We start from the raw sequence: 12,981 nt of genomic DNA on the forward strand, positions 1-12,981 counted from the left end.
CCATATAATTAATATGTGCCATTGACTTCTATAGCCAATTCTGTCTCTCTTTTGTGTTCTAGATTATTTACACGGTGCAGTAAGGTCACCGACCTCTATCCAAGTATGGGCTCTCTGGAGTGCCCGCCCGAACATGGGCTCACACTGTCAGTGAGGAGGAGGTTTCTGCCCGAACACAGGACATACCGCTGACGTCTCAGTTCAGGACATGATTATATATTCTAACTCTTTACTCTTATGTGGAGCACAACCCCCCCCACCCCCGTGTATTCACCTACTCCCCCCTTTGGTATATTTATCTCATACATACAACCCCCCCATCCTTCTGCGGCGGAGCTGGTACACAGGGGACTCTTCAGCACCCTGTTGCAGCTGTGCTCAGCTGACAGGCGCCCTGTGTACACACAGGACTGGAGAGATTCTACTTCTGTCCCGCAGCTGAGTACAGCTGCGAAGTGCCGTGAGTCCCCCGTGTACCAGCTCCGTATGTATGATCACTCCCCAGACCAGGACGTCAGTGGTGTGTTCTGTGTTCGGGGGAGAAACCTTCTCCCCACTGTCAGTGTAGACCCGCCTGGACCAGGACATCACTGTGACACCCCGTGTTCGGGCCGGCAATCCAGAGAGCCGTTTGTCACTCTCTGAAAGCCCATACTTGGAAACACTGATTGGCTGATCCAGCTATCACTCAGCCGGGGTACTTGTTTATTATCTTATACGCCTTCTGTCTTCCTGCTGATTTTAGTGTTCGTGGGACTTCTCCTTTAAAGGGGTACTGCTGTTAGAAAGTTATATAGATTTTTAATTTACTTCTATTAAAAAAATCTCGTCTTCCCATACTTATCAGCTGCTGTATGTCATGCAGGAAGTGTTTTATTTTCAGTCTGACACAGTGCTCATTGCTGACATCTCTGGCCGTGACAGGAACTTTGTCTGCTTTCTTTGAATCCCCATAGAAAACATCTCCTGCTCTGGACAGTTCCTGTCTTGGCCAGAGATGTCAGCAGAGAGCACTGTGTCAGACTAAAAATAAATCACTTCCTGAATGACATACAGCAGCTGATAGGTATGGGAAGACTTGAGTTTTTTTAATAGAAGTAAATTACAAATCTATATAACTTTCTGACAGCAGTTAATTTGAAAGAAAAAGATTTTCGCTGGAGTAACCCTTTAACTGTATTATTTTTCATGTAAAAATCGAGGGCTGCACTAACATCGCTAACAATTTCCGTGCAGCCCTCATCTAGCAGATTGGCGCTATCTTACAGGTGAATGCCAGGCCATCTAATATGCCCCTAAGCCAACCTATAGGAGGTGCAAACTTGGACTAGACAGTCTTAAGATGCACCAGATCTTCAAACAGCTGTAGAAAATCTGGCATATTCTTATACTTTGTAGTCTATGTTTGCACTCTCAAGATACTCTGCAGTTTTTGATTCTCTCACACACAGGAGGCATTGATGTTACCCTGTAGTTCACAGGAAGTCAGCCGACACAGGAAAGACTGACATCCTGTCCACTCAGCAGAGCAAGTAATTTATTGGTTGTTAAACTGACCATGTGACCCTGCTGCATTAAAGGGGTACTCCAGCAAAAGTGTTTTCTCTCAAATCAACTGGGGTCTGAAAGTTATATAGATTTGTAATTTACTTCTATTTAAAAATCTCCAGTATTCTAGTACTTATCAGCAGCTGTATGTCGTCCTTCATATCAGTGATCTCTGCTGCCACGTCTGTCCGAGATAGGAACTGTCCAGAGCAGAAGCAAATTCCCATAGAAGACCTCTCCTTCTCTGGACAGTTCCTGACATGGACAGAAGTGGCAGCAGAGAGCAATGTGTCAGGCTGGAAAGAATACACCACTTCCTGCAGGACATACAGCAGATGATAAGTATCGGAAGATGTGATATTTTTAAATAGAAGTAAAATACAAAAATGTATGAATTTAGCTGTGCTTGGCTGAAACATATACTATGGGAATACAGCGGATGTGTGAGCATTATATAGGCAAAAACAAAATAAAGGGGGGGCATTCAACTCTCTGCCTAAAGAAGGGATGAGGAAACTTCGGCCCCTCCAGCTGTTGCAAAACTACAATCCCCATCATGCTTTGCTTTGGCTGTCCAGGCATGATGGGAATTGTAGTTTTGCAACAGCTGGAGGGGCCGAAGTTTCCCCCATTCCTGACCTATAGGGATCAGTAGAACAAGAACATGCGGTATGCTGCTATTGATGTCCATATCTGCTGCTAGAAATGCAAGCTGCATACATAAACTGAATTTCACTTAGATGTGGGAATTCCTTACGAAATACTTAGGAGAGTAACAATTTAAAAAAAAATAAATAAATAATCTCTCTTATAAATATATTGTTTTAAGGGAAACTATTAATATTAGAAGAATCTAACATACTTATATGTCCCTACGGCACATAGGGTGCTGAGAGTGAAGGTAAGTTACATCCTTGGTGCAGTTTCTTCTGTCTGCTAATGAAGCGTTTTGGTGCATTGGGGGTAGTCCTCTCATCACCCCAAAACACCTCATTAGTACAGGAAATACACTGCTAATAGCATGGAAATGGCACAGAGAAGCCAAAATAAGAGTGTTCCAGTACTTGATTCCTTTAACCCCTTAGGGACCAAGCCTGTTTGGGCCTTAATGACCAGGCTCATTTTTCAAAATCTGACCTGTCTCACTTTATGCGCTTATAGCTCAGTGATGCTTTAACGTATGCTAGCGATTCTGAGATTGTTTTTTCGTAACATATGGTACTTTATGTTAGTGGCAAAATTTGGTCACTGTCTTGTGTGTTTTTTGTGAAAAACATCAAAATATAATGAAAAATTTGAAAATTTTGCACTTTACGAACTTTGAAATTCTTTGCTTCTAAAAAAAAAAAGGCACATGACAAAAATTAGTTAGTAAGTCACATTATCAATATGTCCTCTTTATTCTGGCTTCATTTCGTAAACATATTTCACTTTTTTAGGGTGTTACGGGGCTTAGAAATGTATCAGCAAATTATCAAATTTTCATGAAATTTCCAAAACTGATTTCTTTAGGGACCAGTTCTTTTTTTAAGTTGATTTAGGAGGTTTGTATACTGGAAACCCCCATAAGTGACCCCATTTTGGAAACTAGACACCTTAAAGAATTAATCTAGGGGTATAATGAGCATTTTAACCCTACAGGGGCTGGAGGAAAGTATTCACAATTAGGCCGGAAAAAAATGGAAAATAGAAATTTTCCAATAATATATTTGTTAAGATTAAAGTATCTCATTTTCATAATAAACATGAGAGAAAATGCACCCCAAATTTTGTAATGCAGGTTCTCCTGAGTAGAACGGTACCCCATATGTGGGCGTAAACCACTGTATGGGCACACAGCAGGCCTCAGAAGGAAGGGAGCACCTATTAGCATTTCCAGTTCAGATTTTGCTGAAGAAATTTCTGAGCGCCAGGTGCGTTTGCAGAGCCCCTGTAGTGTCAGCAGAATAGAACCCCCCCAAAAGTCACCCCATTTTGGAAAGTACACCCATCAAAGAATACATCTTGGGGTGTGGGGACCATTTTGACCCCACAGGTATTAGAGGAAAGTATTCAAAAGAAGACAGTAAAAATGAAAAAATAGAATTTTTCCAATAATATGTTTGTTTAGTTTGAAACTTCTCAATTTCACGAGAAACAGGGGAGAAAACTCACCCCAATATATGTAAGGCAGGTACTCCTGAGTAGAACGATACCCCATATGTGGGCATAAACCACTGTGTGGGCACACAGCGGGGCTCAGAAGGGAAGGAGCGCCAATTAGCATTTCCAGTTCAGATTTTGCTGAAGAAATTTCTGAGCGCCAGGTGCGTTTGCAGAGCCCCTGTAGTGTCAGCAGAATAGAACCCCCCCAAAAGTCACCCCATTTTGGAAAGTACACCCATCAAAGAATACATCTTGGGGTGTGGTGACCATTTTGACCCCACAGGTATTAGAGGAAAGTATTCAAAAGAAGACAGTAAAAATGAAAAAATAGAAATTTTCCAATAACATGTTTGTTTAGTTTGAAATTTCTCAATTTCACGAGAAACAGGGGAGAAAACTCACCCCAATATATGTAAGGCAGGTACTCCTGAGTAGAACAGTACCCCATATGTGGGCATAAACCACTGTGTGGGCACACAGCAGGGCTCAGTAGGGAGGGAGCGCCAAGCATTTTCAGTGCATGATTTTCCTGAAGAAGTTTCTGAGCGCCAGGTGCGTTTGCAGTGCCCCTGTAATGTCTACAGAATAGAACCCTCCCCCCCAAAATCACCCCATTTTGGAAAGTACACCCCTCAAGGAATTTATCTTGGGGTGTGGTGACCATTTTGACCCCACAGGTATTGGAGGAAAGTATTCAAAACTAGACCGTAAAAATGAAAAAAATTTAATTTTTTCAATAACATGTTTGTTTAGTTTGAAATTTCTCAATTTCACTAGAATCAAAGGAAGAAAAAGCACCCCAAAACTTGTAACGGAGGTTCTCCTGAGTACAATGGTACCCCATATGTGGGCATAAACCACTGTATGGGCACACAGCAGGGCTCAGAAGAGAAGGAGTGTCATTTTAGTTACAGGCAATATGTGGGTGTTTACTGGTTATCTGGGGTGGTAATAGACAATCTCAGGGTGTTTACTGGCTATCTGAGGTGGCAGCAGGCAATCTGGTGGGGTTATGGGCAATCTGGGGTGGTTACGAGCAGTCTGTGCCAATCTGGGGTGGTTACGGTCAATCTGGGGTGGTTACGGTCAATCTGGGGTGGTTACGGTCAATCTGGGGTGGTTACGGTCAATCTGGGGTGGTTACGGTCAATCTGGGGTGGTTACGGTCAATCTGGGGTGGTTACGGTCAATCTGGGGTGGTTACGGTCAATCTGGGGTGGTCACAGGCAATCTGGGGTGGTAACAGGCAATCTGGGGTGGTTACGGGCAATCTGGGGTGGTTACTGGCTGTATGGGGTGGTTATGGGCAATCTTGGGGTGTTTACTAGCTATCTAGGGGTGGTTACTGGCTATCTGGGGAGGTGACGGGCAATCTGGGGGTGTTCACTGACTATCTGGGGATGCAACTGGCAATCTGGGGTGGTGACAGAAAATCTGGGGTGGTGACGGGAAATCTGGGGTGGTTGCGAGCAATCTGTGGTGGTTACAGGCAATTTGGGGTAGTTACAGGCAGTCTGTGGCAATCTGGGGTGGTTACGGGCTGTCTGGAATGGTTATGGGCTATGGGGGGGGGATACGGGCAATCTGGGGAGATTACGGGCAATCTGTGGAGATTACGGGCATTCTGGGGTGGTGACAGGCAATCTGGGGTGGTTATGGGCTGTCTGGGATGGTTATGGGCTGTCTGGGATGGTTATGGGCTGTCTGGGGTGGTTATGGGCTGTCTGGGGTGGATACGGGCAATCTGGGGTGGTTACGGGTAATCTGGGGTGGTTACGGGTAATCTAGGGTGGTTACGGGTAATCTGGGGTGGTGATGGGTAATCTGGGGTGGTTACAGGTAATCTGGGGTGGTTACAAGTAATCCAGGGTGGTTACGGGTAATCCAGGGCACTTGACTTTGGTGACAGGCGTAAAAAAGTGCCGGCACCATTTGGAACAGGCATTCAGTGGTATATAGTATATACCGCTGATCGCTTGTACTAGGACCACACCGGGTGGTCACCGATCATTGCCCCATGCTCTCCGCCACCTCCTGTGGTGGAAAGAATGAAGCTTTGATCATTTTTAGGAATCCATCACTGTGAACAGAGTCTGTTCACAGTGATGACGGCGGCCATCTTGTATCAGATGGCCGCCCAGGGAGGGGAGGGTCAGTGGCCAGGTCACTAGGGTTAATTCTGGGGATGGGGGGACATGTTTTCATCTCCTCTCACTGTGGATTCACGGTGAGAAGAGATGAAAGCGTTCAGCTGCGCTGGCAATGCCCGTTACCGGTAGCCGCCTTTATACTGATAATAACGGCGATCACCGGTGAGGGGACTGGCCGGGACTGACCCCACACTCTCCCCCAACCCCTCAGCTACCTCCGATAGCTTAGAGGAGGAGGCTGCGGGCATTACCGGCGCCGCTGCACTATTCTGCACCATCGCCATAAAGAGCTGATGGCAGAAGAATAGAGCCCATTAGTGATCGCCGTAAAAATCCGTATCGGCGGTCACTAATAACATAACACATGTATTCTCTGGGTCGCTACGGTTACGGCGATACCACATTTGTATAGTTTTTTTTTAACTATTACCGCTTTGGCGCAATAGAAACTATCTTCCTAGCCAAAACCCACAAAAACTGTCCCTGCATTGCAAGATCCATAGCGTTCTCATCTTTTGCGCGACAGAGCTGGTTTTGGGCTTATTTTTTGCGGGAAGATCTGTAGTTTCTATTGATACCAAGTTTTATATGTATATGACTTTTTGATCTCTTTTATGACGTATTTTCTAAAGTGGATTGATAAAATACAGCTATTCTAGTACTGTTTTTTTTGTTTTTTTTTTACAGCGTGTGTCGTGCAATATAATTATTGATATAGTTTTATAGATTGGGTTGTTACGGACGTAACGATGCCAAATATGTATAGGATTTGTGTTTTTGATCACTTTTATGTAATGTTTTATAGTGTATGGGGAATGTAATGCATCTTTATTATTGGGGGGGCTGGGGGGGGGCTGTGTTGTGTTTGGTGCACACTTTTTTTCACTTTTTTTTACTTTTACACTAGTGTACATTACTGTACACTAGTGTAAAATACTTAGATCACTGATACAATACATTGCAGTACCTGATGTACTGCAATGTATTGTATCATGCCTCATGCTGACAGGCAATAGCCGCGGCCACCCCTGTCAGCATCAGGCATCTCCATGGTGACCCCGGGGACCTTCATTAGGACCCCGGAATCACCATGGAGACATCGGGACCCCGGACGGCGCCGCGGGACATCGCGATCATGTAAGTGATCCACGGCGCCGTCCGGGATCCACCTGGACCCGTTAGATGCCGCTGTCATGGTTTGACAGCGGCATTTAACGGGTTAAACTGCCCGGAGCGGAGAATCCTCCGCTCCGGGCAGTTACAGGAGGGTGTCAGCTGTCACACTGACCGCTGATCACCCGTCCCGCAGCCGCCGCCGGGCGGTAATTTATTCCGATGCGCCCGCCGTTAAAAGGCGTACGCATCGGAATAAAGCCCATTAGTGGCCGCCGTGAAAAGGCAGCATGGCGGTCACTAAGGGGTTAAAAAACAGTTCTTTATTCATTAAAATTAACAATGTAGGATGCTTTTGCTTATTTTAAAAGGCTTAAAGGGAACCAGTCACCATGAAAATTCTACCTAAGCTATCAGTATTATGTTATAGAGCAGAAGGAGCTGAGCAGATTGATATATATCTTTGTGGGAAAATATTCCGTATAACTTGTAATTTATTGATTGAATTCCCTGACGTTTTCATGCTAAAGAGTCCAGTCCATTGCATGACTCCGCCTCCTGGGCTCCTTAACCCCTTCAAGATCAAGCCCATTGATGCACAAAAGTCCAGCACAAATTAATGCAGTGTTCCTCGCAGCCTTCTAAGAGCCATAGCGCTTTTATTTTTCCACCTACAGGGCTGGTTTGGGTGTAATTTTTTGCGCCATGATCTCTAGGTTTTATTAATATATTTGTGTAACAAAAAAATTTTGATCGCTTTTTATAATTTTTTTCTGATATATAATAAAAAAAATCAGCAAGCCTGTATTTATTTTATTTATTTTTTTACACCGGTCACCATGCGGGATATAACAGTAATGTAATATCTTAATAGATCGCACAATTCCGCACGCTACGATATGTAATATGTTTATTTTATTTTTTTTAAATAATTTTGTTTTTACAATGGGCAAGGGGGTATAAGGTTTTTTTTTTACACTTTAAAAAACTTTTTTATTACACTTTTTTCCCTTTCCTTTTTTTTTTTTTTTACACTTTTTCACAGTAAAACATGCAATCATTAAATTGCATATACTGATCTATGCTGTGCCATAGCATAGCATAGATCAGTGTTATCTGCGATCTATGCATAGAGCCTGCCTGAGAGCAGACTCTATACATGGATTGCCGATCCGACAGGACAGAGGTAAGAGGCTTACCCCTGCCCGTCGGTACATGCGATCAGGACATGCTGCAGGGGTCCTGATCACTCAGTGACAGAAGCTTGTTCTGTCACCGAGTACCTTAAACGCCGGGATCGCTATAGATCGCAGCGTTTAAGGGATTATTGAGAGGCAGCTGCGGGATCGCAGCTGCCTCTCATTATCCTAAGCTCTCAGGACACTGATGTGTGCAGGACCGCTCTCATGCAGCGGTCCCGCACACATCAAACCCCTTCAGAGTCAGGAACGTGCAAGGGGTTAACACAGAATGATCAACATGTAACAAGTTATACTGAATCTTTTCCATCAGTGTTATATATTAATCTGCTCAGCTCTTCCTGCTCTATAACACGGTGGTGATAGATTAGATAGCATTGTCTTGGTGACGGGTTCCCGTTAACCAGCATTAGAAAAACATGGCCACTTTCTTCTAGAGACAGCACCACAACTTACCTTCAGCCTAAGTGCCCCGGACGCTATAAGGACATATAGGTTAGATGCTTCTAAACTACTTCTTGTTTAATAAAGTTATATGACTTTACAGTGAAACTTTATTAAAATAAATGTATATATTTTTTAAAATTATATACAAATAAAAACGTTATTATTATTATTATTTTTATTATATACCATGTGAGTGTCAGCAGTAAGGGGCGACAATGGCCTCTCGTCTGCCACCGGTGTTTGTGTTGGGAACTGTAGGGCTGTTCAGGTCCTGGTCCCTGCTCCCATCCAGCACTGCTGCACACATATTGATATGGAACAGCCCCACCCTCACTGTGTCCTATATGATATTCGAATATACAGTACACTGGGAGGCTGGCTGTCAGCCGTGCTGTGTGAGCGGCAGCCTCTGCAGAATGAGCAATGATTGCTATTAACACTCTCTCTTTGCTGGTGGCCGTAGAAGATTGAGCGGTGATAAAGTAATATTCCCCCCCCCCTCTGGAGTTCCCCTTTTATGTTAAAGGGGTACTCTGGCATAAATCCTGTTTATATTAATCAACTGGTTTCAGAAAGTTTATATAGTATTTGTATTTATTATTTAGTTATGTTTGTAATTTACTTAAAAATCACAAGTCTACCCATACTTATCAGCTGCTGTATGTCCTGCATAAAATAGTGGTTTCTTTTCAGTCTGACCCAGTGCTCTCTGCTGCCACCTCTGTCCAGAGCAGGAGAGGTTTTCTATGGAAATTTGCTGCTGCTCTGGACAGTTCCTGACATGGACAGCGGTGGCAGCAGAGAGCACTGTGTCAGACTGGAAAGAATACACCCCTTCCTGCAGGACATACAGCAGCTGATAAGTATGAGAAGACTGGAGATTTTTAAATAGAATTAATTTACAAATCTATACAACCGTCTGAAACCAGTTGATTTGAAAAAGAAGAAAAAAAGATTCTTGCCGGAGTACCCCTTTAAGCATTGTAATGTTATGGGACATGGAAATATGTGATGTATTACAATCTTTTTATTTATTGCCTTGTATTATTTGGTCTGTCCTAGGAGTGTGAAAGGGGTTATTGATTTTGGTTTTGTTTTAGTCTGTAATCCTATATGCACCTAGATCTGTCCATGCTATTTCTGACATGGATTGGCTCTGCTTTGTTTTAGCTTTGGATAGAGCACAATCCAAGAAAGATGCAGGTTTTAGAAATAACTGGAGTTTTGAAAACCGGCAAGAAAGTGAAGGTGATATTGAAAAAGAGTAAGTACAGTTCTGTAGACCATGAGATTGAAAAGCATAAGAATAGCATTTCTAGTTCTCTGCTTCTTATAGCTGCTGTGTTGTTGTTTCCTTCTGGGATTTGATATCGCCCCTTCCACATTTCTTACAGTTTCACTGTCAATATAACTTTCAAAATCTAAATCATCAGTAGATGTGATTTAAAGCAAGTTTGCATTATACATTCATTATTTTTTTTGCTGTAAAAAACAAAGCCGTACTTACCAGAAATCCAGGTCCAGTCTCCTGAAGGCAGATTTTCTGACTTGTGCTGGTTGAAAAAAAACAGACTAAACACAGTAATTCCGGCCAGTACAGAGAGTCACGGCTCAATGTGTCCATCAGTCACATAACTGCCTTCTCTCTGTGAGGGGAAAAAAAGTCAGAAAACAGGAAGTGCCGTGTTCTCCATAACTTAAAAAAAAATTAATGTAAATTGCTAACTTGCTTTATATCACATCTACTGTTGATTTAGATTTTGAAAGTTGTACCGACAGTGACACTTTAAAGTGTCACTTTCGTTGCAGTTTTTTTTTTTTTTTTTACAGAAATCAATAGTACAGGCGATTTTAAGAAACTTTGTAATTGGGTTTATTAGACAAATATGCCATTATCTGCATTCAAAAAGACTTTCCCCAGGTCCCCCCCCCCCCTCCCTCCTCTCTCTCATTTACTGCTCATTATCAGGAAATTGGGACTAGTTTACATCAGTCAGGTCCTGTGTAACCTATGGAGAGGGGAGGGGGAGGAGGGAGATTAGTTGGCAGCAGAGAACAAAAGATTACACAGCGGGAACTGTGTGAAAGCTGTTATTCAAAGGTCAGTGCTGACTTCAGAGGAGATAGTCCGGTGATGTAGCTGTAAATTAACTCTTTGCTGTCCTGTTTTGGTGCCTCGTCTCCCTCCACCCCTCCCCTCTCCATAAGAGAACCATGAAGACAGGGGGAGAGCTTCAAACTGCTTTTTCATAATAAAAATGCATTTTTCGGCTAATAAACCCAATTACAAAGTTTCTTAAAATCGCCTGTACTATTGATTTCTGCAAAAATAAATTTAAACGACAGTGACACTTTAAAGGTTATGTGTCAAATATATATATATATATATATATATATATATATATATTATACTTATTAGAGCCATATACTAAAAAGTTTTCCTAATGATTTCTTATGTATATTATTACAGAGCTGCCATATTGCCTCAGGTTTCTGCATTGCAATAAGACCTAGCAGGGGAACAATAAATTAGAAGGAAGTCTTTCGACTTCTATGGGAGAGTTTTATGGGCATGCTCTGTGATCTATGGACAGGGAAAGCTCTTACCATCACATATTATAAATTACCAGATCCCATCTTATCTTTATACTGGTGTCAACTTTTACAGTAAGGGGGGGGGGGTGTTCACACATACTGCATCAAAGTGGCTTTCATGCTGCAAGTTTTGCAGTGTAATCCACTGTGACACTCGGTATTGTTATGTTCTATGGCTTTGCATTTTCACAGCTGATTTGCATCCCGCTATGAGAACGCAGCCACTGCCTACTTAACCCATCAGCTGATACATTACCTGCCCACACTCCTGTTTCTCTGGCTCCTGATTCACTGACATCCCGCTCAGCTGGCCACCGCAGTCCCTGATTGGCTGAGCGGGATGTCAGTGACCTAGGAGCCGGAGGCACAACCCCCATACACTTACAAGTAGAGATGAGCGAACCGGGTTGGGGTTAGAGTCCATCCGAACCCGAACGTTCGGCATTTGATCAGCTGGGGCTGCTGAACTTGGATAAAGCTCTAAGGTTGTCTGGAAAACATGGATACAGCCAATGACTATATCCATGATTTCCACATAGCCTTAGGGCTTTATCCAACTTCAGCAGTCACCGCTAATCAAATGCTGAAAGTTTGGTTTCGGGTGGACTCGAGCATGCTCCAGGTTCGCTCATCTCTACTTACAAGTAATGGACTGCGGCCTTTCCCATGGAATCGCACAGGATTCTCAATATACATAAAACTGCTCAACAGCAAATCACAGGTGTCGGGCACAGATCCAACAATGGGCTTCAGAAAAGTGGCATCTATTCAAACAACGCGTTTTGAAGCCAAGTGGCTTCGAAACACGTTGTGTATGAAATACCTGTGATTGGAGTTGAGGAGACTTCTAAATGTTTTCTCTACAGTATGGGAAGTGTCAGTCTATTAATGGGTCTACTGGTCAGAGTGAATACAGCAAGAATTCAGGATTATTTTATAGATAAAAATGGAAGAAAATAACGGCGGACGTCAAATTAGTGTTAAAAAAATTTTTTTTTAATGTTTAAATAAAAGATTAATTCACCCCTCATCTCCTATTTTTTAAATCTAAAAAAATAAAAAATATACATATTTGCTATCGCCACATGTGAAATCAGCTGAACGATTGCAGAATCTTATTCCTGATCTGACACTGTAAACACTGTGAGTGCAAAAACTTGCCAAAAAGCATCACATCCAGAAAAATGTTAATGAAAAGTGATCAATAAAAATGTTATAAGGTTTACAATATAGCAATTATAAACACACTTATATAATATTTGTTTAGTTTTAAAGTGTCACTGTTGTTTAGATTTTTTATTTTTTTTTGCAGAAATCAATAGTACAGGCGATTTTAAGAAACTTTGTAATTGGGTTTATTAGCCGAAAAATGCATTTTTATCTCGAAAAAGCAGTTTGAAGCTCCCCCCTGTCTTCATGGTTTTCTATGGAGAGGGGAGGGGTGGAGGGAGATGAGGCACCAAAACAGGACAACAAAGAGTTAGGGTCCTATTACACTGAGCGATTTTTAACGATTAACAACTAACGATTAACAATCGCAAATGAGATTTTAGGTTCAGATCTAAATCAACGACTAAACGACATACGAACGATTTTTCGATTGTTTCCTGCATTTAGACAGAACGATTATCGTTTAAATTCGAACGATAATCGTCCCGTGTAATAGGGCCCTTAGGGTCCATTTACACAGAAAGATTATCTGACAGATTATCTGCCAAAGATTTGAAGCCAAAGCCAGAAACAGACTATAAACAGAGATCAGGTCATAAAGGAAAGCCTGAGAT

General features: G+C 42.5%; 1 protein-coding gene across 5 annotated transcripts in view; it reads left to right on the forward strand.

The window, feature by feature from the left end:
- Positions 1 to 12,981, forward strand: part of SENP6 (SUMO specific peptidase 6) — a 68,304-nt gene that overhangs the window by 4,495 nt on the left and 50,828 nt on the right. For all 5 annotated transcript variants that reach the window (XM_069974654.1, XM_069974657.1, XM_069974660.1 and 2 more), the window contains exon 2: positions 9,773 to 9,866. In XM_069974654.1, coding sequence (XP_069830755.1) covers positions 9,773 to 9,866 — 94 coding nt within the window. The remainder of the gene's footprint in view (positions 1 to 9,772; positions 9,867 to 12,981) is intronic.

This window comes from Dendropsophus ebraccatus, chromosome 6, assembly GCF_027789765.1.
Source record: "Dendropsophus ebraccatus isolate aDenEbr1 chromosome 6, aDenEbr1.pat, whole genome shotgun sequence".
Classification (NCBI taxonomy): Eukaryota; Metazoa; Chordata; class Amphibia; order Anura; family Hylidae; genus Dendropsophus; species Dendropsophus ebraccatus.